Source organism: Poeciliopsis prolifica, unplaced genomic scaffold (assembly GCF_027474105.1).
Source record: "Poeciliopsis prolifica strain line A6 unplaced genomic scaffold, Auburn_PproV2 SCAFFOLD023, whole genome shotgun sequence".
Lineage (NCBI taxonomy): Eukaryota > Metazoa > Chordata > Actinopteri > Cyprinodontiformes > Poeciliidae > Poeciliopsis > Poeciliopsis prolifica.
This window is the reverse complement of record NW_026562398.1, coordinates 4,866,137-4,889,542: the sequence shown is the minus strand read 5'-3', so window position 1 is coordinate 4,889,542 and position 23,406 is coordinate 4,866,137. Positions and strand designations below refer to the sequence as shown.

The window sequence follows — 23,406 nt, the reverse complement described above, 5'->3', positions numbered from 1 at the left end:
ATATCATTAAGAAGCAAATAATTTAATTATAAAAACAAAACTCCTACATATAGTATATCTTAGTTAATAATGCTTATTTCTGTTCATTTAGATGATGATGGCTTGTGGCTAATAAAAAAAACAACATTCAATTTCTATGAAAATAAAAATAATGGAGAAGATTGGTAAAACAAATTTTTTTTAACTCAGAAATATCAGTTCACTCTAAAATATGTCCATGTCTTATCCAACATATCTACCCATCAATACACGATCAGTCCTTCTTTTACATAAATTACTCCATTATAACAATGCTAGTAATCAGTTTTTGGCACTGCTAAGATGTTAAGAAAGCCAGCATTGCTTAAATAATGACATTTAGGTGGTCTTCTTTATTGGGTTTGGTCTTTTTCAAGTTTTTCTTCTTTATGCCTCTCTTTAATTCTCAATAGGCTTTGAGTGCAGTGGGTTTGTTGGTCGTGGTAATTAAAGCAGGTATAGGTGGCTTTGACAGTGTGGACTCATGCCCAGTCCTCAGTTTGGAGTTAAAAAACCACAGTGAAACAGTATCAGCAGATGACATGGTTCACTAAACACCATCAATGCGTTAACTTCGCACTGGACCCACACAACCTGGATTCTGTGCTTCCTCTAGGGTCCGCGATATTGACATGAAAATTACATTTTTACACTTATCTATTAATAGCCCAGTCTTTTTTTTTCCCATCAGTAAAGCTAAGACACATCTGCTGTTTAAGCTCATGCAACAACTGTAGCTCATTTTATTTATATGTTTGCAATTCATGGCTCTCAAAGCACTATCTCAACATCTTCTGAATGTCCTCTTAATTCATGAATGGGTATTGCTCTACATTCTTAAAGTGAAGGTTTTTTCCTATTGCTTGCACAGCCTTTTTTGTACTGTATTATATTTTTTTTATAGTATATTCTTCCTTCCACTCAGTTTCAATTAGTTTCAAATGGCCAGCTGCTTTAGTGGCTTATCCTCCTGAAGATTGTTAAAACTTCATAATCTTTTCTTTTTTTTTTTCCATACTCATGAGACAGATTATTGAGAAAAAAATATCAAGCTCCTCCACCACCTCCCACCACCACTCACAGTGCTACAAAAATGGTCAAAAACAACAAATCAGTGTCAAGAGAAAGGTCTTTTAGCGCTGTCAATCAACCTCCTGTACACTGCTCAATGTGCTAATAGTGAAAAATTACTTAGTTACATAAAAACCATTTAGCTGCTGTCATTGGTGGCTATGCTGGTTCATCATTGAGGTGAACTAGCTGTAGCTTAACAAAAGCAAAGGGTGTGAACAAAAGCAAAGGGTGTGAGCATAAGTGATTGACAGCGTTAAAACACTCTTCCTTACTCTGATTGGTCGTATTCCTGAAGTTAGTAGTACTGGGAAAACTGGGAGAAGGCGTGGGCAGAGTTCTATGGTTTTCAATAGAATAGATCACATGTGTAAAACTCAAGGCCCGGGTGCTAAATCTGGCCTACTGTAGCTTTTTACGTGGCCCTCAAGACTACCAATAAGTCCTTCCAGTTTTCCACAAATCTGCAAAATTCACACAAAATCAACAAAACTTTATTTTTTTCTGATTTTACAGCAATTTCTTTTCAAAATTGGTCAAAGACATTGAATTCAGCCTTACTTGATGTCAAGATATAGTCCGTAATAGAAGTAATAATTTAACATAATATATTATGATATTTGTATCATCAAAATTCCTTACAAATATTTCCAAGTTACCGCCACAAAATCAGTCATTTTTATTGCAAAAAAACCCCAACAAAAAAACAAAAAACAACACAAAAACAACCACAAAATCTTGGAGGAACAACCATTTATTATTGTTTAAGCAGTTTAATTTGTTTTATCAATATATTCTGGCACAACCGGCCCTTTAAGAACATTCCATTTTTTGATATGACCCAAAATGAAACTAAGTTTGACAGCTCTGGAGAAAATTTAACATCTGTCTTTTATTGCACATGACAAATATGAAGAGAGCATAATAAAGGATGCGGTTGGCCTGTTTTGCGGGTTTCTAATGAGGAACTTAAGGTAAGACGGTGGCAGCAGTACCTGGAAGCCTATCAAACTTCACTCCGGTGCAGTTTATTGAACCGCTGAGTCCTGCCCGGGTTACAGCTCCGCCCCTGGTAACAGCCTGTTCAGTACATGAGCCACGCGGGGAGACGGCAGCTGCTATTAAAGCTCCGAGGACCAAAAGGCCACCGTTCACATTTATCCACCAAGACCAGCAGGCGGGTTGACAAACTAAAGCCCCACCTATCGCAATGCATTGCCTGAAAAGTCTGCGGACGATCAACCCGGGAATCTTGCAGCTGTTTAAAAATGCAGTTATTTCCGCCAGACTTGGAGCTGACACCTCCAGGAGTCAGCAACTTGTTCCTCTCTGGACGGCAACAATTCACTCCCACAGAGCCTTCCATCCTCATCAGAAAGGCCCTGATGAGGACCAAGGACACTGCAAGTAGGTCGCAAACGTTTGAAACTATTGCATTCAACAGCAGTCGTTCAATAAACCTTACATTTATTAGTTTCAAAATGTGATGTTCTGCTTCCGTGAAGTACCATTTTAAATGAGGCTGTTGGAGATCAACTGGATTTCAATTATTATTACTCCTAGCAGTAACTTTATTCGTTATTTTTTTTAATGCCACTTAAGTTTAAGTGGCATTGAATATGCCAGTTATTATACCAATATGCAACTTTTTTTGCATGACAGAAACCAACGGTCGTCGATTTGATGTTGCTAACCAAGATACTTAACGGAAAATAGTTTCTCCGCCATTAGCACACATAGCTGCTAAGACGAATTGTTTCTCACCGAGAGTTTCCTTCTTTCATAAATTATCTATCTCATATTATACAAGAGACAAACATTTAAACATAGATACAGATTTTTTTGTTATTTATTTATTTTACATGATATAAAGATAACACACTGCAGCTGTAAAAGTGTAGCTAACCTTAGAGGTGAAAGACGAGCAGCCGCCATCTTGGTGCATTTGCGCTAGCTTATTTAAAAAGTAGGCTGTTCTGACACAGTCGGAACAATTGATACACAAGTTCATATAAAAACAGAAGGAGATGAAAGATGTTTTATCAGCCGGATTTTTGTTCATTTTGGCTGACAGCATCTAGTTATATTTAAGGGAAGTCTTCATCCGCCATGTTTAGTAGTGGATGACGACAGGCTACAGTGGCAAAATTATATTACACCAATAATTTGTAATTATTGTAAAGTTGATGTATTGTAAATCAAGTTATTAATAAAAAGTAAGTCTAAAATAATGGTTGTTTTTTTTTTTTTAAAGTTTTATGGAAGTAATTCCACTAGTGGTACTTCCCCATGTGGGGTTCTGACATGGGATATACCCTTAAAGTTACTAAAAAATATTTTGGCACTAAGGCATTCTATGATTTATTTCCAGACAGAAGGATCTCAAATTCTCTGAGCTAAAATGATCCCAGAGAACATGAATTTAAGCAAGAAAAATAAAAGCATCCTTGGATGATTAAAGCATTCCAAGTAATAGACCAGAGCAGTTATTAGCAGATAATTATTTTTATAGTTCAAGAAAAAATAATTGATTAAAATTCAAAAGAATAAATTCAGCTGAAGACACTGAACATCCGGAAAAAAGACGTAATATTTCCAAAAACTCTAAAAGGAAAGGAAAAGAGAACAATGAGAACTTCTTGAAAAACAGCCACTTTAACTTAATCCAAGTCCACTTAAGATATTCAAGGCAAAGTGGAAAATTATCCTCTGGCCTGACACGTGGAAATTTGAAAAACCATTTTAATCACAAACTCTTAAGTCCTCCAGCCTAAATAGAAGAGGGCTCATTCTGCTTATCAGCACTGGGCTCTAATGCCAGAATCCATTTGGATTCTGGCGTGAACATGTTGTGAATAATTTAATTCACCATGCAAGTCAAATGATATAAACAGATATTAAAACTGCCAATGTTGCTATCAATGTTATGACTTTTTCAAATAATGTCTTGCATATTTCAGTAAGAAGTTGTCAAATAGAACTTTGTGAATATTAAATGAACACCATCTTTACTAAAAGATAATTAACTCGCCATTAATTGTTGGACCAAGTAATAAGAAAATAAGAAAGTCTTAATGTGCAACAGTTCTTAATTAAAAGCTGCTAAAAACTTTGTAAAACAACACATAACTTATTTGCCCAATGCTTTAATAACAAGTCATAAGATTGATTGATTAACCACTTACAGCTTTTTCCAATTTAAAACAATAAGTTCTCTTTTATTGGTGTTATTGTTATTGTAATGGCTTCTGTTCATAATCATTTTAAACCTAAATCTGCCTAGAAAAGTCTCAAATTAGTTTTTGGTTTCACAAATAATAAAACAGCATGTTAAGTACAGTGGGTAATGAATGGTTGTAATGTAACAACTAAATTTGTGCTCAAATATTAAATGGTAAAAAAGAAACAGTTTACACATTAAGCTTCTCATTTGGAATATTTTATTGTTTTTGAGAACGCTTTGAGGGTTGAAAGATGCTACATAAGTCTGATGTTATTTAATTTCATTCATATTTTGTGATTAATTGATGATTTAATGGTAGCTCATGTAGCATTTATATTCATTCTTACACTGTATTTATGTTTTTTTATTAAACACACTTTCATAGCCCTGGACTAAGGTCAATATCTGGCCAGGTGCCATTACCTTCACTGCCAGTGGAGATGTTGACATAAACTTTGAGCTTCTACTCACTGTTTTGACTTAATACACTGGAGTCCATCCAGCTTTAAGATCACAACATACTGTGTTTGTTGTGTTTTGTTTTATTTTGACAGAAGCCGGCTCATGTCCAGCATAGAGGACCTGCTGTTTTACACCATCACAGATGGGAAAGAGATGATCCCCATCTCTCAGTTCTTCTCTGTGAGTTAGTGCATCAACAAGTGCTGATTTGAGTTTCCGAAGCACGCATGTGAGCAATTTAATTGTTCTTTAATTAAAAGAACAATTTTGAATTGCTCTTTTAATTACGATTCCCGTAATCTTTCACAGATTATGGCAGTCCGTGTTTTTGTTATGTTTCATGAGAACACCTTTGACTTTTATTAGATTAACCTTGGTGAGAAACATTACACCCCACCAGAAGAATCTAAAGCGTCTCCTGACTGGAAGGAATGGTTTAAAGGGTGTTTATGACCACCTTAAGGACTCAGTCTAAATATATCTTGTATAATGCTGTAGATTCAGGGAATTAACATAAGCAACTAACTGCTTTGAATGTTTAGTCTCTGGTCTTAATTCTATAATCTGTTGCATTTTTCAAGTCATTCTTAGGTTTGAATGCAGTGTCCATAGCTAAACAGTCCGCTAGGCTTTAATCAAGGCAAAATACCAAGCAAATATTTAAATAATGAACAACTACACTGATGGAAATAAACAGGTTTCTATAAGAATCTATGATAATTATGTTGTTATAGAAAAATAGACATCTGGTGAACTCGATGTCTATGACAACTGAGTCATTTTAAAAACAGCCATGCGTTTAGGAGCCATGTGTCAACACAGGTGGCAGATTGTTATGCCACAGACGACTGAAGGTGTTTGTAGAGGAGACTCAGGCAGAAGACGAATGGTGAGAGAGCTGCTCAGACTCTTTGGATTAACAATAACAACGGAAAAAAGAGAACAAAAAGCCAACCTCGTGACTACTTTGGATATATGTAGTTTAACAACACTGGCATATTTTTATGTTTTTTTTTTCCTTTCAAGCAAATAATACTTTTTTGCAGATTATGCACTGTTTTTTCATTAAATATTAAAGATGCATAAGAAATAGTGATGCACAGTATATCAATGTTGACATCAGGATCAAATAATAATAGTCATTTTTAACTTATCGGTATTGGTCCATTAAGTAAAAATTTACTGATATTAATAACCAATATTTATTTCCATTTTATAGCTGGCTATGTGTGTTATTTGGGAGAAGGAGGAGTTAGTAATGTGATATTTGTTAGGGCACTTAACAGTGAAAGTCATTCAGAGCAATCATTTGGATGTTTTGACTGAAGCAGCACAGCAATGTCAGTCGTCGTTTTTTTGTCGAAACAGTCGGGAAATATATATAATATAGATATATATTGGTTATCAGTCAAAACAGCAATATGAATATTGAATATCATTATCGGCCTGAATTTTCACACCGGTGTGAACAGTGAACCCCCGCTATAACGCGATTCGCCCTTCACGGTCTCGCTGCTTTGCGGATTGTTTTGTGCAATTTTTTTCTCACAGTGCTTCTGCGTCCTGATTGGCTAAACAGTCTCCACGGTTCTTCTCTAAACATCGTGACGTGCAAAAAACGTTACGGTATTTAAATATACATAATACAGCTTGCTGTTTTTGCCCAGAAGAAAAAAGAGCAACAACAACTACCAATAACTACGTTCCTCTCCTGAAAAAACAGACCTGCACCACAGGCTTCAGAAGAAAAAGACACAGCGGAGCGGTCAGAGTCGCAGTGAAATACGCGAGTCACAATTTGTCCTTATTTGTAAGAAAGTATTCTATTTGTTAAAAAAAATCCTTGGACCTGAAAACAGGTTTTGTCTTTTTATTTCAATGTAGAGTATTTAATTATGCTGTATAATAATTGTAAAAAATAAAGTTAACTACTTCACGGATTTTGCCTATCATGAGTTCATTTTGGAATGCGAAAAATGAGGGTACATTGTAATAGAAACTAGGGCTGGGCATATATCAGTTTATTTGTCATTTATTGTGAAAAAGTTCTTGTCATGTTAAGAATTTTAATTCATTGTTTCCACAATAACTTTCAGGTATTATAAAACAGAAAACAAATTGAAATGTTATTTTTACTATTTTCACCCCTGCTTTTTCCACAGGAAAAAAAAAAGAGTAAATTCAAAAATTGGATTAAATTTTTGAATTTACTCTATAAATCACACTTCTTTAAGTAAGTGGCGTTCCGAAAAAGCTTATTTCAAATAGGCTTGTTTTTCAATTCCGTTTTTTTATTGTTATCACAATAGTCCTACAAAATATCATGATATAATGCTAAGTTGCTCACTCCTAATAGAACAAATTAAATCTTGTTTTAAAGTGACAGCACATGCTAATGAACTCCAAAATAGGAACAGCATGCACGGAGCTCCAACTTCACTATTTCTGTCTTGAGGCTAAGATTTTCACAGAAATCAAACAATTGCAATAGCCATTTGTGAGGTTTGTTTACACATTGAAGAGCTTGTCAACTGTGATGAGTAAATAAATAAATAAAAAAAATAGCCACACTTCTCTGGTCAGGAGGGTCAAACACATGGTATCCCCAAAATAGACCCATGTGCTTTGTGCTGTGTCTGTCAGTCACACCAGCAGCAGGAGTGAGATAGCCACTATCTGCTGTGCTTCCCTCCTCATTTCCTTGCAGGCACACTTGTGCCTTTGAAATTCCCTAACCGTGTATTTCAAAGATTCCTGCAGCTGACAGGAGAATCCCATGGTTTCGACTTAATACTCCAGACACCGTACAGTAATAGCTACCATTAATCACCGTTTCTACTATCCCTTGTGAAAAAAATTAGTTCAAACTCCTCTCTCCACTGTCTCCAGGCTTTGAGAAGAACAGGTTTGTTAACGTCTGACCCTCGGCTGCGGGACTGTATCCGTCAGATGAGACAGTCTACGCTTGACTCGATGGGACCAGTCATGATGGACAAAAAACTTTTCAGAAGGTGAGAATACTTCTGGACAGTTACAGTGTTTGTATTTATTTAAATTTTATGTGACAGCACAACCCAACGTAATGCATAAATTCTTTTCTTCCCCCTTTATTCTGATGCATCTAAGTAAAACCACCACCTACTAGTCGTCAAATAATTAGCTCAGAGTAATTTGATCTCTGTTTGTTAGTAAGCATCAACAAACACAGCTAGGAGAAAGTCAGGGACAAATTTGTGGAGAAGTTGAAGGCTATAAAAACAATATTTAAAAGTTTTAGCATGTTTTAAACCAGAGGCCATCCATCTGTTCTGACTGGCTGAGTGAGAAGAGGATTAATTAAAGAATAAGCCAAAAGACCCAGTGGAGATCAGGTGGGAATTTCTGTCAACAGGAAAAGCTATTAGCTGTGCGCTCAATAAATCTGCCCTTTACGGAAGAGATGCAAGAAGAAAACCCATTTGCAGTTTGCCACATGCTATGGAGGGGTTACATCAAACATATGGAAGGTGGTGCTCTGGTAAGATGAGGCAGAAAAATGAACTTAATGGTCTATTAACAAAAAGCTTATGTGTGGAGGAAATTAACACTACACATTGCTTTGAAAATCTAATCCCTAAAGTAAAATTATGTGGTTTCTCTTCAGCATGGACGTGGAAGCTAGTCAGAGTTGCAGAGTTGACGCAAAGAAGAAGCTAAAAAAACATATTTAAAGTCTGAAAAAGAGTTGTATCTGTCCATCAGAACAACTGTCCTAATCACAGGACTGGGACCCAGAATGTATGTTTTATGTCAAAGCACATTTATAGAATGGCCCAGTCAAAGTCCACACTTAATCAAAATTAAGAATCTCTGGCAACACCTGAAAACTGCAGTTCCAGTCTGACTGGGTTTGGACTATTTTTTTTTCATACTGGGAAGAAATTTAGTCTTTAGATGTAGCATTGGGACATGCAGCTGCGATCCCAAATGAAGATCTTACAAAATATTGACTCAGTGGGGGCATGAATACTGATGCATGTCTCATTTTTCTGGGTTTTATGTGTGGAAAAAAGAAAGAAAAAGAAAAACATGAATCATTTTCTCCCAATTTACAAATGGTGCATCATGTATAATCTCAAAAAATATAGTTGGGACGTGACAAAAAAACCCCCCAAAAAACAAGGGGTGGGAATACTTTCATAAAACTTTAAGCAGAGAGGAGACAGAATGCATCTACTTCAACAAACATTCTGGATGTGTCAATGCTGTGCAATTAATAGTTGAAACAGCATGGAAAAAAATAATAAATGAGTACAAGGTGTTGGGTCAGATTAAACTGAGGGACTCTAATGTGTTTTTGTTGCGTAAGAAAGGTGATATGTGGTCAACTCTATTTGAGTCCTGGAGACTGACAGACACCGGTGTTCGATAGCTGACAGATGCTATGAAGCAAATTCATGTGCATGCATGCAAGCCTGGCAGCCAAAGCAACGAAGCTTGGAGGGAAGTAATGAGGTCTCTGAGTCTGCTAATGAAAGGGCATCATTCTGGTCGAGCTCCAGACTGCCAGCCACATTAGCAGGCTCAAAGGCACCACACTCTCTGCTTTCCTAATTCTATAATTCCCTAACTGAGGTGTAATTCTCAGACTCATCTTCTGTTCTGCAGCGCCACATTGCTACGTCTCGCTAAATGAATCAGTCCTAATGTGTATGCTTGTTTTCTAAAATAAAGAGACTGTGGTAGCTTTAGCACAGATATTCTGCTGGAATAAAGAGAGAAATCATCTGTTGGTTTTTGGAAATGGCCGGCATAAATAATGCAAGCTGCAACCCACTCTCTTTTCACTTTGAAAGCCTCACGCTAAAATAACCTAGGGCTCATGGCTGCATATTTTAGTTTACACCAGTTGAGGGAGAATATACCCTTATTATTCCTTGAAAGCATACCGCGTTGTTCACCAATTATAGCAATGGTTCTGACTCGAGATTCTACCATCTTCCGTACAATACCGATGAGGGGGATTTAAGGTAATGTCTAAGTATGACTTAATGTAAAAGTGTTTCCTATGAATGAAGATGGTTATAATAAACAATTGGAACAGTAAGGGATTTACTCCTGGTGAAAGCCTGAGATAAATTCATGTGTTGTCACAGAAGCACAAACTCACACTGATCAATTTTGGAAACTCTGGGGGAAACATGCAACTGCCAAACATATTGTCTGACAACACTGACAATGAGCTTATTCATTGACAGTAATATAATTTATACTTGTTAGGTTCTTCCTGTTTTCCTGGGATAATATGGCATGACATACTATGTTTTTTCTTTTGACCTAATGCCCTCATGTCCTTCCATCCATTCTGGAATCTCTGATGCTGTGGGTTGCTTTCTCTTCTTAAGAGAAGACTTACATTTGTCCCGTTACCTAAAAGTGGTAGATTTTAGTAAAAGAAACAAAAAAAAAAACATTTGTATTTCCATAATCGTCCGCAATGAACTGAAATTGTCAAATTAAAGGCTATATTTTTCAATGATGTTAAATACTGTTGCTTCAATAAAAAGATAATTTATTTTTAAGCTTTTTGAACATATTTGAGAGGTATTCCAGTTCAGTTATCTAAATAGAATGCTTGTGTTGCAACCTGCAGTAATTAAATAGGTATGTTTTATACTTGAACCAATGACCTTCTCCACCCTTTGCCATTGGAATGTTGTTCAAGCTAAAAAAAGTGGAATAATGAAATGATAGCAATTAAGATCTGAAAATATATACTGGAAAACAATGATTATTTGGCATTTTGTCTTGTTTTTGTAAAAAAAAATCCTTATTAAATTAAAAATGACAGAGTTGATTAAAAAAGTTTGTAAAATTGCATTCAAATTTCACCGGTTTTTAAGAAACCGCCAATGTTTTTACATTTTTTAAATTCTCCACCTTCTGTCTGCAGGTGTGTCGGCAACAACATCATGTTGCTGACAAAGGCCTTCAGAAAAAACTTCATCATCCCTGACTTTGAGAATTTCACCCACCAGATCAACAGGATGTTTGAGAATGCACAACAGCAAGGAGGAGGGCATGTAAGTAAGAGTCGCTCAGGCACAGCGCCTGCTGAGTCATTGTTGCGTGGTTTCATGGGTTTCATCTCCTCAGGTAGCCGATTACATTCCTCAACTGGCTAAGTTCAGCCCGGATCTTTGGGGCGTATCTGTTTGCACCATTGATGGACAGAGGTAACACAGCACCGGGCTCGGACATGCTTTGCTCTTTGTGTTTGCAGCCTTAATAAGACTTCTCTTGTTTGCATTTCTCCATTGTGACCTTTCTGCTTGCAGATACTCAGTGGGCGACACCAAGATTCCCTTCTGTCTGCAGTCATGTGTGAAGCCACTCGAGTACGCCATCGCTGTGCACGAGCATGGCACCGAACACGTTCACCGCTTTGTGGGCAAGGAGCCCAGTGGCTTCAAGTTCAACAAACTGTCACTAAATGAAGAAGGCAAGCCATTTATGTAATCAACTAGTCGCCTTGTCAATGCAAAATAATACAAACATCCGTCTTTACTGACTGTCATATCACCTTTGGATGTACTCAAATCTACTTTGTCATTAACTCAGCAGAATGTCTGTCTCCACAGGCAAAAGTCCTCCCAGTTGTTTGTACTTGTCCTTGTGTCTGAAGTAGCTGCTCTGTTATTTTTGGATTGGTGCAGGGGTCATGTAGTCCTCTTTCAGTACAATATCTCCTTCTGAAATGTCACACAAATCAAACAAAATTGAGTTACGGACCCAAAGACAGACCTAACGACCACTAAGAAACTAGTTCTGACCGTGAATATTTAGTGGAAAGATTGACAGAAGAGATAAACTAAATAGATCCTAAAACTGTTTGCTATAAAGTAAGACAAGATCTGATCTGCCAAGAACTCTTCTCTTGTTTTAACAGAAAAGAGTTAATTAAAATGGTATTCTACTCTAATTGTTTACCATTCTATCACATTTTTTAGTCACAGTTTTATTTAATTTGGTTTATAACCTAATGGCACCTAAAAGTTTCCCGCAGAAAATTTACCTCCTAATTGTTTTCACTGAGTGTTTTTGTTTTACTTCTGTGCAGATAAACCACACAACCCAATGGTGAATGCTGGAGCCATCGTCATTAGCTCTTTGATCAAGGTAAAACCTTAGTATTTCTATATTTGTAAAAAAATTAGCAAAGATACACACTATTAATAGATATCAAAAGTGCATCAAATTGTCTACTTTTTTTTTCTTTTATCATAAGAACTAAATAGAATGCTTTGGACAAATAACTTTTTTATGAATGAGTAAATGAATTGGATAAATAAAGCTAGAAAGTAGTACTGTATATAAAATGAGAACAGAGAGAAGGGAGAGGATTAGGCTAAAAGTAATAAACTGCATCCAGACTAATAACAATAAGTTACTGAAGATTTAAAATATCTGACAAGGAAGTCAGTGTTAGGTAATACAGCCATGAAGGGATGCAAATTTGTAAACATTCCTAAAAGCTTCAACAAAACCTTAGCTGTCTCAGGCGAGCTTAAGAGATGTGACTATTCAACATAGATATAGTTGATTTAGTAAATCTGTTAAGACATCTGTCACATTCGACATCTGTCACATTTTTCAAGACTCTTGAAGCTTTTAAAAATGCCTCATAACACCAGCTTGACGCACACAAAATCAGGCTGTTCTTATTTTAAACATAAGCAAAAGCCATTAGTGTGCCATATATATTACAATCAGCTCTGATTTAATTGGTCTTGTGTAAATGCAAATGCTGACACTTTACAATATAATATGAAACCATTGACTTACAGCAACGCGGGTGTAAGAGGGAAGCAAAGCGAGAGCCTCCAGGAAGCAGCTGGTCATGTCTAACATGAGCTAAAACTCACCCTCAGGCTGTTAGCAGCAGCACATCTTATTCTCTCATACAGTTATACTCCTGCTGATATTTATGAGCTTTCAAGAGCTTTGTGCTTACAGGTCTACATAATCACATTGTTCTGAAAGGCGTCACTGTTATTAGTTTTAAGAAATTTAATAATAATTTTCTTGTTAGTAGTTTTTTTTCTTTTATTTACTTAAATGAAATTTCACTGTGGCTTAAGAATCAAAATCACTTTGTGTCAGTTCAGAGACTTAAATCTAAGCCGTCCCTGTGGCAACTGCATTATGGTCATAGCACCTGCTGTGAATATGCGTTATTGCAGTATTGTAGCCATATATGGTCACGTTCCCTCTGGCGTCTTTTCAAAGTTTCTCAGCTGACTCATGCAAAGGTCATTTTTTAGAGAGAAACCCGGTTTGGGTCTAACAACAAGGGTGTGTGCTTTTTGACCAATCACAGCTGCCGAGGCGGAAAGTGCGTTACCATGTGCGTAAAACTTATTAAGCAAACATGGTTTTATCTGTGTTTTTCTGTCTTTACTGGGTCAAGTGCCTCTACACCTACAACCACAAAAAATAAAAAGGTCAAAGGACAAAACTGATAAATGTTCCTTCTTTTAACTCCTCCATGATTATTTGAGTCTCTGCTCTTTCTTGACAACTCCATGACCTGCTACTGATCCGTTAGTGGTGTGTGAAATTCAAGCACAGCCATAAAACAGCCGCCAGGCCAAACTGAGCACATCGTCACATGGAGTGACACACTCATCAGCGACATTTACCCATTGCACAACACCCGATGTTGTGCAATATATGTTGTCAAATATGAGCTGCAGCACTGAAATACTGCCATCTGTAGGATCCTGGTGAAGCCCTGTAAAATGTAAAATGTTTTCTTTCTTCTCTTTTTTTTTTCAGCCACATTCAAATAAAGCGGAGAGGTTTGACTATGTGAGTAAAAGCTTTTCAGCTTCAGTTCTTTCAAAATCATCTTTTTGAATTGGGTTTCCGACTGACATAAATATGTTTCCACAGGTGATGGAGTTCTTGAAAAGTATGGCTGGTACAGAGTATGTGGGATTCAGCAATGCAACGTAAGAAAACAAACAAACTGGTTGTTTTCGGATGTTTTTAATCAAATCCAAATTTTTCATACCTGTTGTATTTTTACAGTTTCCAGTCAGAGAGAGAGACTGGAGATAGAAACTATGCAATTGGTTATTACCTGAAAGAAAAAAAGGTTTGTGTGTTTATTTTTATATCTGATGGTCTTTTCTTCTTTCTTCTGGTGAAAACAAAAACTTACATCAGTGTTTTAATTTGCATACATTGATCCAATTGTAGAAAAAAAATCACATAGCTTTTAGAAAACAAGTTATGCCACACTATTGGCATATAATTTTTGAAAAAACATTTAACTGAAGGTTCTTTGATCTATGTACATTTTAAAGATAATTGAAGTCTATGAGTTTCTGTTTTCTTGTGCTATAAATATGCCATGAAGAACAGGCTAATTATTCCTCCTGCCAGTCATCGAACTTAAAAAAATAAAAAAAAAGTTTTACTTTCTTTACAAGTCAGAAAATTGAAAAAAAAAAAAAAAACAGCTGCTAATTTAAATTTGATTACAAAGCTGGTTGTTAAAGAATTGCTACAAAGTGAACAGTTGAACTTACCAAATCCAAATTACAACTATTAATTTAAAGGCGTTTGTATACGTTTTTTTCCTTGGTGTTAGTTAATACATATATAAGACACTGCTTATAGTTGAGTGTGTGCTAACTCTGATTGTTATTCTTGCAGTGCTTTCCTGACAGTGCAGATATGATTGGAGCCCTTGACTTCTACTTCCAGGTAACTATAGTATTTCTCTGTTTTTTCAGAGGACAAAGTATTGATGGAGAAGTTTTGCTTCCATAAAAATATGTACAGAAAAATAACTTTTGTTCTCTGATTCACTGAACTTGATTTTAAAAAAGGCATTTCTTTTAGAATTCATGATTTGCATATTAAATTTATACAAAATTACTAAATGTTATTGACGTGGCTTAAGAAATCTGAGATTTTTTCCAATATGTGGGAATTGGTTTTAAAGTTTTAAATTTAAAAATTACTCTACAAAGAATCAATTAATCATTATTCAATTATTAAATTATTAAAATATAAAGAAATACAATTTTTAAATAATAAACTACTTCTTAATTTACATTAAAATATGATTTTATTTTTATTTTCAATGTTGCACATCTAAAAGATTTTACCCATCAGTTTTGTTTCATGAGGTCTTGTCTCAGAACCTAAACATAAATACAATCCTACATATTTTCTTTTGTTTGTTTTACTGTCAAGTCCTCAAAAAATATTTTCAGTCAGTAAAATCATTGGTTCAAGTTTGTAGGTACCTGTGGAAAACAATACAATTTATCTCTGTGCCCATTTTTATTGTTTGTTACAAACTTTGAGGCTCTTTTGTATGAGCAATGGCAATCATTGGTTTCTTTTACTCTTGCATAACAACCACCTGCCTTAATGAGAGGCATTTAGTAAAAATCTGACAATATTTCTCACAGAAAATTTGTCTCTCCATTCTAGTTGTGCTCCATTGAGGTGACCTGTGAGTCTGGAAGTGTCATGGCTGCCACACTGGCCAATGGAGGCATTTGCCCAATCACCGGCGATCGTGTGCTAAGTGCTGAAGCCGTTCGCAACACGTTGAGTCTGATGCATTCCTGCGGGATGTACGACTTTTCTGGGCAATTTGCTTTCCATGTAAGTGTCTTAGTTTGAATTTAGCAAAGCGTTTCAATGACTGTAGGTCAGAACCAGAGTGTTTGGTCTCTCTTTTCCCATTTTGTATTGAAAATACATTATTTCATGTAGGCAGAGAAGTGAAATGACTAACATATTTTATATTTCAAAGGATCGTTGACTTCAGGATAAATTATTCAGGCTCCAGTATTGTTTTTGTTCTCCTTGCTTAGGTGGGGCTACCTGCCAAATCTGGCATTTCAGGCGCTGTTCTGCTGGTGGTTCCCAACGTTATGGGAATGCTGTGTTGGTCCCCGCCGCTGGACCGGCTTGGAAACAGCGTCAGAGGAATCCACTTCTGTCAAGTAGGCTGCTTATTTCTTATCCAGACAAATATATTTCAGATATAACCATAGACTATTAAACAACAATAATTTGATCCAAAAGGAGCTTGTTTCTCACTTCAACTTCCATAATTATGACAACCTGAAGCATTTCACCAAGAAACACGACCCAAGGAGATGGACGGACGACAATCCAGTGAGTTTAGTGCTACAAACAATCTGCCTGTTTTTTGTTTTTGTTTTGCACATTAAAATGCCTTTGTAAGAATTTATAAACTTTCATTTTCTTCGTTTTCCTTCAGAACAAGTCAGTCGTTAATCTGATGTTTGCGGCATACAGCGGTGACGTCTGTGCTTTGAGGAGGTCAGTAGAAACATTTTCTTTCTCCAGCATTTATAGGATCCAAATAAAATACTGCAGAAAAAAAACCTGAAATTATTTCAGTCATATCATTGTCAGTATGTTTTTTGTTTTTTTTGCCATTAAATATACTCAATATACACTATAACATACTGTAAGTTGTAAAGCAGCTCTAGGGATCATGAAACTTTAAATTGATTTAAATGTTAATGTTATTCTGAATAGCATACTTTTGCTGTAATTGTTTTGATATATAATGTTTGTGTATACACACCTTTTTGTCCTTATAGCTTACTTCCACATAGCGAACATCTCTCACTCCCTTCATGTACAGCAATATTTCTTTATTCGTACCTCCTCCGTCTCCATCTCTCCCCCAGATTCGCGCTGTCAGGTGTTGACATGGAGCAGAGGGATTATGACTTTCGCACCGCTCTCCACATCGCTGCTGCTGGAGGTAACACTTTGCATGATTACTTCGATCGTACTTAAATTGTGTCGGGTTTGGCATTTATATAAAACTCAATGAAATATGGCATTTCAAATGCTGCGTGGTTTTTGCTCATGCTCATTTTCCTCCTAGGCCACGCGGATGCTATAACGTTCCTGACACAAATATGTAAAGTGAATCCGTACATTAAGGACAGGTAGGGGGAGGGCTTGTCACCATTCATCTGATACTAACTCATTTTACTAACTATAACAGCCCATCCTTGTCCATTTCACACTGTCGTCTATCAGATGGGGCAACACACCCCTTGATGATGCCATGCAGTTTGGCCATGATGTTGTTGTTTCAATCCTGCAAAAGTACCAACATGATTACAAAGACTCGCCCAGCAGCACAGAGGAGCAGAACCCTGCTCAGGACACGATGAAGAACTCGGTTTAAGAAATATCCATGAAAGTTTGGATTGAAACCTTCTGCTGTACAGCAGGAAAGAATCACAGGACAGAAGGTAATTGGGACAACTGATAAATTTTGACTTTATTCTCTTTTTAAGGGATATTGCAATATTTTTGGGGTCTCAGAAAATGTATTAAAATAAATTACTATTACTTTCTTTACATGCCTTTTGAAAAGTCTAAGCTTTTTAAAATTTTCCAACCAAAGGCTATAAAATGTGTACCTTTTATTCATGGTGTGGAATGATTAACGTCAATTTTGAAAAAAGGGATGCACCATTTTCTTTCTATTTGGTTTAACTGGGCCAGAATTTGGAATATGTGCAGAACAAAGGCTTAGTAAAAGAACATACTATAGAACTACATCAATAATCAATTACTACTACCCTACATTAATTTGGTTGGTTCGTGATATTCTTGTTTTGTGCAAAAATTTGATAGGGAAATATTGCTGAGATAAATATTTAAAAATTGTGCTATTTAGGTTTTAAATCTTAAAGTATATATTTTTCATTGGCCCCTTTCACACTGGAATGAGATAACTTTAGCCGGAATGGTGAAACTCAACAGGGTACTGGAAAATGGTTCTGGAGTCGAAGTTTCCCACAACAGTTGCCATTACAAAGTCTATGTAGAACAGTAATGGTGATTTATTGTCATCTCAGCAGCATATTAGCATCATACTAAAGCCAGTTTTACAAAGGAAGGAGTACAGGAAGCAGTGCCATGCATGAGAAATAATCCCTGCAAAAAAGAAGCGCACACACCTCCAAATTGTGTCTGAGCTTGGATGCACTGGTTGCTCGGAGATTGAAACATGTCGACAGCAGTTTGAATGCACTCCTGGATTTCCTGTTTGCTGCAATCCAAATTGTAATGTAAATATAACTATTGTAATATAATGTGTAATATATTGTAATTATATAATATGTAAATATAACATTTCAGTATCCTCATAGAAATGCAAACACATAATACATGTAAACATTGTGGAGACTGCATGATTCCACCTCCTCACACACATAATATATGAGTGAGAGAAGGAGAAATTTTGTACATCCTGTAAAGGTTATGCAGCAGAAGCAACAGACGTGCCTGTAGCATAGTGATAGTGATATTTTGGTGTGATCTTACAGGGCTGTGGTGTCCTGTGTCTGTCCTCAAGTGCAGACATCCTACATGTTTCAGATGTTTTCCTATTTCAACACACCTGACTCAAATGAATTGATACCAGGAATCCTGTAGTGCTTGATGGCATGCTGGAGAGGTTATTCGTTCATTTTGAATACATTGCAGCAGGACACAGGCCTCCAGAACTGGACACAGCTGTGAGAGGGCACTAAATGTGTAGATGGTGAGATGATCAACATGTGAGATCTCCAGACCATGCCGACACTGCAGGAGAGCCAATCAGAGAAGCAGAAAATAGCACTAAGACCTGTCTGGCGACTGCTAGGTGTAGCTGTGTCATGATTGCTTTCACACTGAAGGAGGTTTCCCTCATTTGCAGCAATCCAAGCAGCTTGTAACAGGTAATTAAAATCATAGAGGGGATTCATCCAGTGTGGAGAGGGCTTTAATTAAAATACTCTGAGAATTAAACTTCAATGTGTCATTAGAGATGTATTTAAAAAGAGCCTGAAAGCTACTGGGACTGTTTTGTTGGGAAAATAAGATGCTCTTCAGTATCCTCCCTACCAGCTGGGTTTTGTTTTGTTCTTTATTGATATGTACATGCTCACTGTGGTGTTTAGGATTTATAAATATTGTATAAACCTTTTATGTTCTTTTTTTTTTTTATTAGGTGGTAATAATTTTCAGACTCAGGGCCAAAACTGCGGCTAAAGATAATTAAACCAACCAGTTGCATTGATAGCCAAGACATATGGTTTCCTATTAGGTCTTAAGGCCTAAAAAATAAGACCACATATTTGTATACTTTTAAATGTCCACCTTTATTCGGCATGTTATATCTATAACAGTTTTTTGAATAATTCAGCTGACAAACCAATAAATTTAAAGAAAAGATTTTTAAAAAGTTCAATAACCTGGTGTACACTTTTAAAATTTTTAAAATAATACCTTCCTGAAATAAATATTTTAGCACTGGAATATGGGTCAGCAAATCTTAAATTTACTTAGTTGTCTGGTAGAACCATTCGAGTCGACATTCTTTCTTATGTAGGGAGAGATCTGAAAAAATAATGTCTTACAGTAAATATAGCAGGTTATAATATTTTTTAGCTTTTCTATATTTATGTTTACAAATTTGTCAGCTGAATTGATCTGAACATTGAAAAATAGTTTGGAAATAATTTATACTGGTCTTATTCTTTTTAATTTAAAACCTGTTTGTGTATATTTGAGATCCACTGCATGCAGAGACGTACCAATCAAAAGACTGGAAAAAGTCGATATTTCCTTGATCATTAAATCTAAATATGTTGAAAATTTTTGTACTACAAACGCATCATCTAACATGAAACAGATACATTTTAGAATTGAATAAAAGTCATAAAAAGTTAAATATCGACTCCAGGCATAAATAGCAATTTTCCCAAAATTTCTTCATGTTTAGTTGTGTTCAAAATGGCTACCTTTATGGAATGTGCAATGATTTCCTGCAGGTTTTATGTGTCATACAAGAACTGATCAGAATCTGTTAAGAGGCATCAAAGATAACCAAAAAAAGGGAATCGACCAGAAAAAGTCTAATCGGTGCTTCTCCGTAAAAATGTCTTATTAAAAGTAACAGAAAGGTTTTGAAGTGTTTAAGCCCCACGCTTTGATAATTTTCATGTTTTCAGTTTCTAGCTTTCATAACCTTTACATTTCACTAATTGTCATAAAACTTTGAACATTCATTGATTTATTTTTCCCCATTGCCATCAGGAGGTATCCTGATGACAATGTATCCTGACAGTTTTTGTTTAAGTTTCAATTTACCATCTACAAGTTTGGAAACATGCGTAAAGTGAATACAGATTCTCAAAATAAGGTTTAAACATGTTTTTGCTTTTAAGGAGAATAAACACACCCTACATGTAAATTTAAAATAAGATAAAAATGTGACATACTCAACTATCATAACTAAACGTTTTTTTTCTAAGTTTAGGTTTTTCACTCAGCAAAACTTCTTTAGTTTACTGTAAATATTTTGCTGTAAATGAAAAAAAAAAGTGAAAAATTTCAGTGAAGTTATTTTATTAAACACTACATGGTTTGAATATGAACACAGAGAAGTTCTGTGATGTTTTAAGGAGTACATTTGTGGAGAATACCACAGCATGAAGTTTATCAGACAAAATTGGCAGCAAACATTTCTCAAATCTAACCACACATTCCTTGTTTCCTCATTTAGTCGCTGAGGTAATGTTCCATTACATGCAGAAAACACACACAGAATGAGTTTATATTATTCAAAGTGATGATTTGCTGAATTACACAGTAATTAATCATCATTTGAAGATGAGTCCTATTGCTGTTTGTCCTGCACAGTTATGTAGGATACTGATAAATTCTGCCTGATTGTCCATGGCAGTCATCTGGGTTACTCCAGCTTCACTTCAAGCCTTCTGGCTCCTCCAGACCAGAGTGTGTGAGGATTTCCCCGTCCCAAAGCCCAAATGCTGGGCAAACAGGAGCCATGAACCGACCTCTGAGTGTGTGAATGATTCTGGGTTTCTCAATGTCCACCAGCCCCACGAACCCGACGTCGTAGTCGAGCAGGATCCCTACTCGGTCCGGCTTCCCCACCAGAGTCACAGGAACCACCTTACTGCCAGTCATGGCAAACCACTTCCTCTGAGCATAGCCAAACACCCAGGAGGAGCTGCTGGTACCCACACACTCGTCTCTGGACATCAGCGCCTCAGCGACCCCAAGACGAAACTCCTGGGACTTTTTCACCGTGACCTCCCAGTAGTGTCGTCCGCTGCTAATCGTTTTGTCGCCCAACACGACGGCCCACTCTCGGAAACGCTCAGGGTCGTCCTGGACCTGGGAGGGGTCGAGGCCCAGCATGCGGTAGATGATGCCTGTGTCTTTCTTAAAGAGGTCCAGGCTGCTGTGGGCTGTACGCTCACTGAGTCTGAACTGAAGGTCTAGAAATAAAAAAAAACACAAATGTGTTATCAATAATAAAGTCTAAATATTCACATAATTCATATGCATGTCATTTATTGATTAACCAAGTTATCTCTACATTTCCCCCAAAAAATGTAACAAACTGCTGGACGATAAAAAGCTATCACAATAATCAATAAAATTACTGTTTAGAGACCATTTTTAAGTAACATAGTGGTAATAGCAATCATAGGGTTACTAGATTATCTTTAAAAACATATTCAAATGACCTGTAAAACTGTAAGAAGTAAATTTGAAGCCATCATGCTAATGTAATTTGTCATTATTTACATGTACAGAATCTAGTAAGGCTCAGGTCAAAGCAGATTACCATCCATTCAAAAATACTCACATCCACCAAACGGTATGTATATAAAGAGTTATTTAAACTGGAGGACCAGCTCTGCATGAAGTGTGTTACAAAACTACTGGCGGACTTGTCTCTGCAAGTATTGTGTCAAGATGCAGCAGCAAGCTGCTCCATCCATTATCGGACAGAGCGTCTTCAGTATTTCAACAAGTCCTTGCGTGTGCAACGGGAATGGCTACAACTAAGGTTAACAGTATTTATATTTTCATATAGTAAATGCTTGTTAATAGGCATCTTTTAAAGACACGTTTTGTTACATAAACTTTTTAATCTACCCTTGATTTTTTGTTGCCCTTTTGAGGTCAAGGTTCCCCCTCCCTTCGATTTTTTTTAATTTAAGTTTTTGGATTTGCACCCCTAGATAAAGCTGCGCTTTTTCACATGAGGGGCAAATGAATCGGATGGTGAATCTGATAACAATTACAATCTTTTGTGAATAGCTCTCAGACTGAGCTGAACCTAATATCGGACATGAAACTATGTTAGCATTGCTAATACCTAACTTCCACAAAACATTGACTTACGATTTCCCGTTGATGTGCATATGAAGCGCCTCTTCACTGACAGACTGACTTCCCGCCTGTGTCCCGCAGACAGCGAAGACAATGTCCGCCCTGCCCAGCGACAGAGAGGGGATATCCTGATGGGTATCGCCATGTTTTTCCTCCTGCTGCAGCTCACATGTCGTTCTTCCTTCTGCTGGTAGATGTAGTAATGTTTGCGCTCTGGCGCCCTCTGCAGCCTCGGAGAGGAACATTACGCTACAACAGCACCATGGACAGCAGCCAGCCACATAAATAAGACTCCCAATTTTTGAAAAGAAAAACTGATTGTCAACTGGGCTTATAACATTTCATCCAATTTGTTTGGACAGTTTGTTTTTCCTACAACTGAAAATGATTTTGAAATCAATTAACAACATGTCAGTTTGATAAGACATACAGCAATCCAAAAGGACTAAAGGTAAAATAACATTAGAAGTAAATAAAAATAATTGTGGAGTAAAAAAGAATAAAGCTATTGGCTTTTAAAAGAAAAGTTCCAGGCCAATCTTGCACATTTTATGGAATTATCTGCAAAATAAGCAAAAATTATCTAACAATTTGACATTTTTTAATGTTTCGTTGCACCCAGAAAGTAGCGAATGCAACAGTTGTTCTTGATAAACAAATAAAAAATCTAGCTTTTTGGTTTTATAAATAACCATTAGAACAATATTTGTATCTGCCTGTTGCTTGACAGCCACAACATTTTTAAATTTCAGGTGAAAATAATTAGCTAGTTTCGTTTTTTAAAAAAAAGATAATTAGATGAATATGTGATACATGTGTGCATTTTAAATCCAAGTTCACAATTTATTCAATCTTTCCTCTTATAACTAATCGCTTTATTTGATGCAACTGTACAGAATAAACCTTATAGGAATAAATGTTTTTTAAGCTGCTTTCAAGCAAACCACTGATGGAAGAAGCACACTTCACAGACAGTAAGAAGCTGTCCTGCTGCTTTGCTGGAAGGAGGAGCTTCGTCCTTGAAGGCGGGGCTAAGTCCACCCAGGCCTTTTGCACAGCTGGATGGTTGCTACTGGATATTGGATTTCTCAAACATGCATGAAGTAATCAAGGCAAAACCACATGTATGTTTTTGAAGAGAAAACACCATTATGACCAACAAATCAGTAGTTGATTTTATGTAACACTACCCCTTTAATGATTCACTTATTATGCTGGAGTTAATTGGAGAACAATATGAAGACCAGAACATCCTGTATCCTAGGTAATTCTCAGTGATGACAGTGGATAATATAACTTCATCAAAATGCTCAATATACGCGCACTTAGCTGCTTAAAATGACTCACTTTCAGTTTTCCCCCTCCCT

General features: G+C 36.4%; 2 protein-coding genes across 6 annotated transcripts in view; one reads left to right on the top strand and one right to left on the bottom strand.

Annotated features, from left to right (window-relative positions):
• The first annotated feature begins 2,138 nt into the window (after window positions 1-2,138).
• Window positions 2,139-23,406, top strand: part of LOC129370258 (glutaminase kidney isoform, mitochondrial-like) — a 31,355-nt gene continuing 10,087 nt past the window's right edge. The window contains exons 1-19 of one of the 5 annotated variants that reach the window (XR_008607040.1): window positions 2,143-2,496; window positions 4,867-4,954; window positions 7,664-7,785; window positions 10,707-10,836; window positions 10,910-10,989; window positions 11,092-11,255; window positions 11,874-11,932; window positions 13,592-13,624; window positions 13,709-13,767; window positions 13,847-13,913; window positions 14,477-14,527; window positions 15,266-15,442; window positions 15,655-15,786; window positions 15,869-15,961; window positions 16,068-16,129; window positions 16,507-16,583; window positions 16,710-16,773; window positions 16,868-17,085; window positions 20,732-21,194. Coding sequence is in view for 2 of the 5 variants with exons in the window: in XM_055046102.1 (XP_054902077.1) it covers window positions 2,300-2,496; window positions 4,867-4,954; window positions 7,664-7,785; window positions 10,707-10,836; window positions 10,910-10,989; window positions 11,092-11,255; window positions 11,874-11,932; window positions 13,592-13,624; window positions 13,709-13,767; window positions 13,847-13,913; window positions 14,477-14,527; window positions 15,266-15,442; window positions 15,655-15,786; window positions 15,869-15,961; window positions 16,068-16,129; window positions 16,507-16,583; window positions 16,710-16,773; window positions 16,868-17,018 (1,806 nt within the window). In the remaining 3 variants the exon portion in view is untranslated. Of the gene's footprint in view, window positions 2,497-4,866; window positions 4,955-7,663; window positions 7,786-10,706; window positions 10,837-10,909; window positions 10,990-11,091; window positions 11,256-11,873; window positions 11,933-13,591; window positions 13,625-13,708; window positions 13,768-13,846; window positions 13,914-14,476; window positions 14,528-15,265; window positions 15,443-15,654; window positions 15,787-15,868; window positions 15,962-16,067; window positions 16,130-16,506; window positions 16,584-16,709; window positions 16,774-16,867; window positions 19,795-20,573; window positions 21,195-23,406 lie in introns of those variants that run through there. The other 4 variants (XR_008607039.1, XM_055046103.1, XR_008607041.1 and 1 more) reach the window with 4 other exon arrangements.
• On the bottom strand, window positions 20,594-22,430 carry spryd4 (SPRY domain containing 4). Its single transcript, XM_055046106.1, has 2 exons — window positions 22,052-22,430; window positions 20,594-21,135 (listed from the first exon to the last, which is right to left on the bottom strand). Exons 1-2 carry the CDS (start codon window positions 22,182-22,184, stop codon window positions 20,594-20,596), a joined length of 675 nt encoding a protein of 224 aa, XP_054902081.1. The 5' UTR covers window positions 22,185-22,430.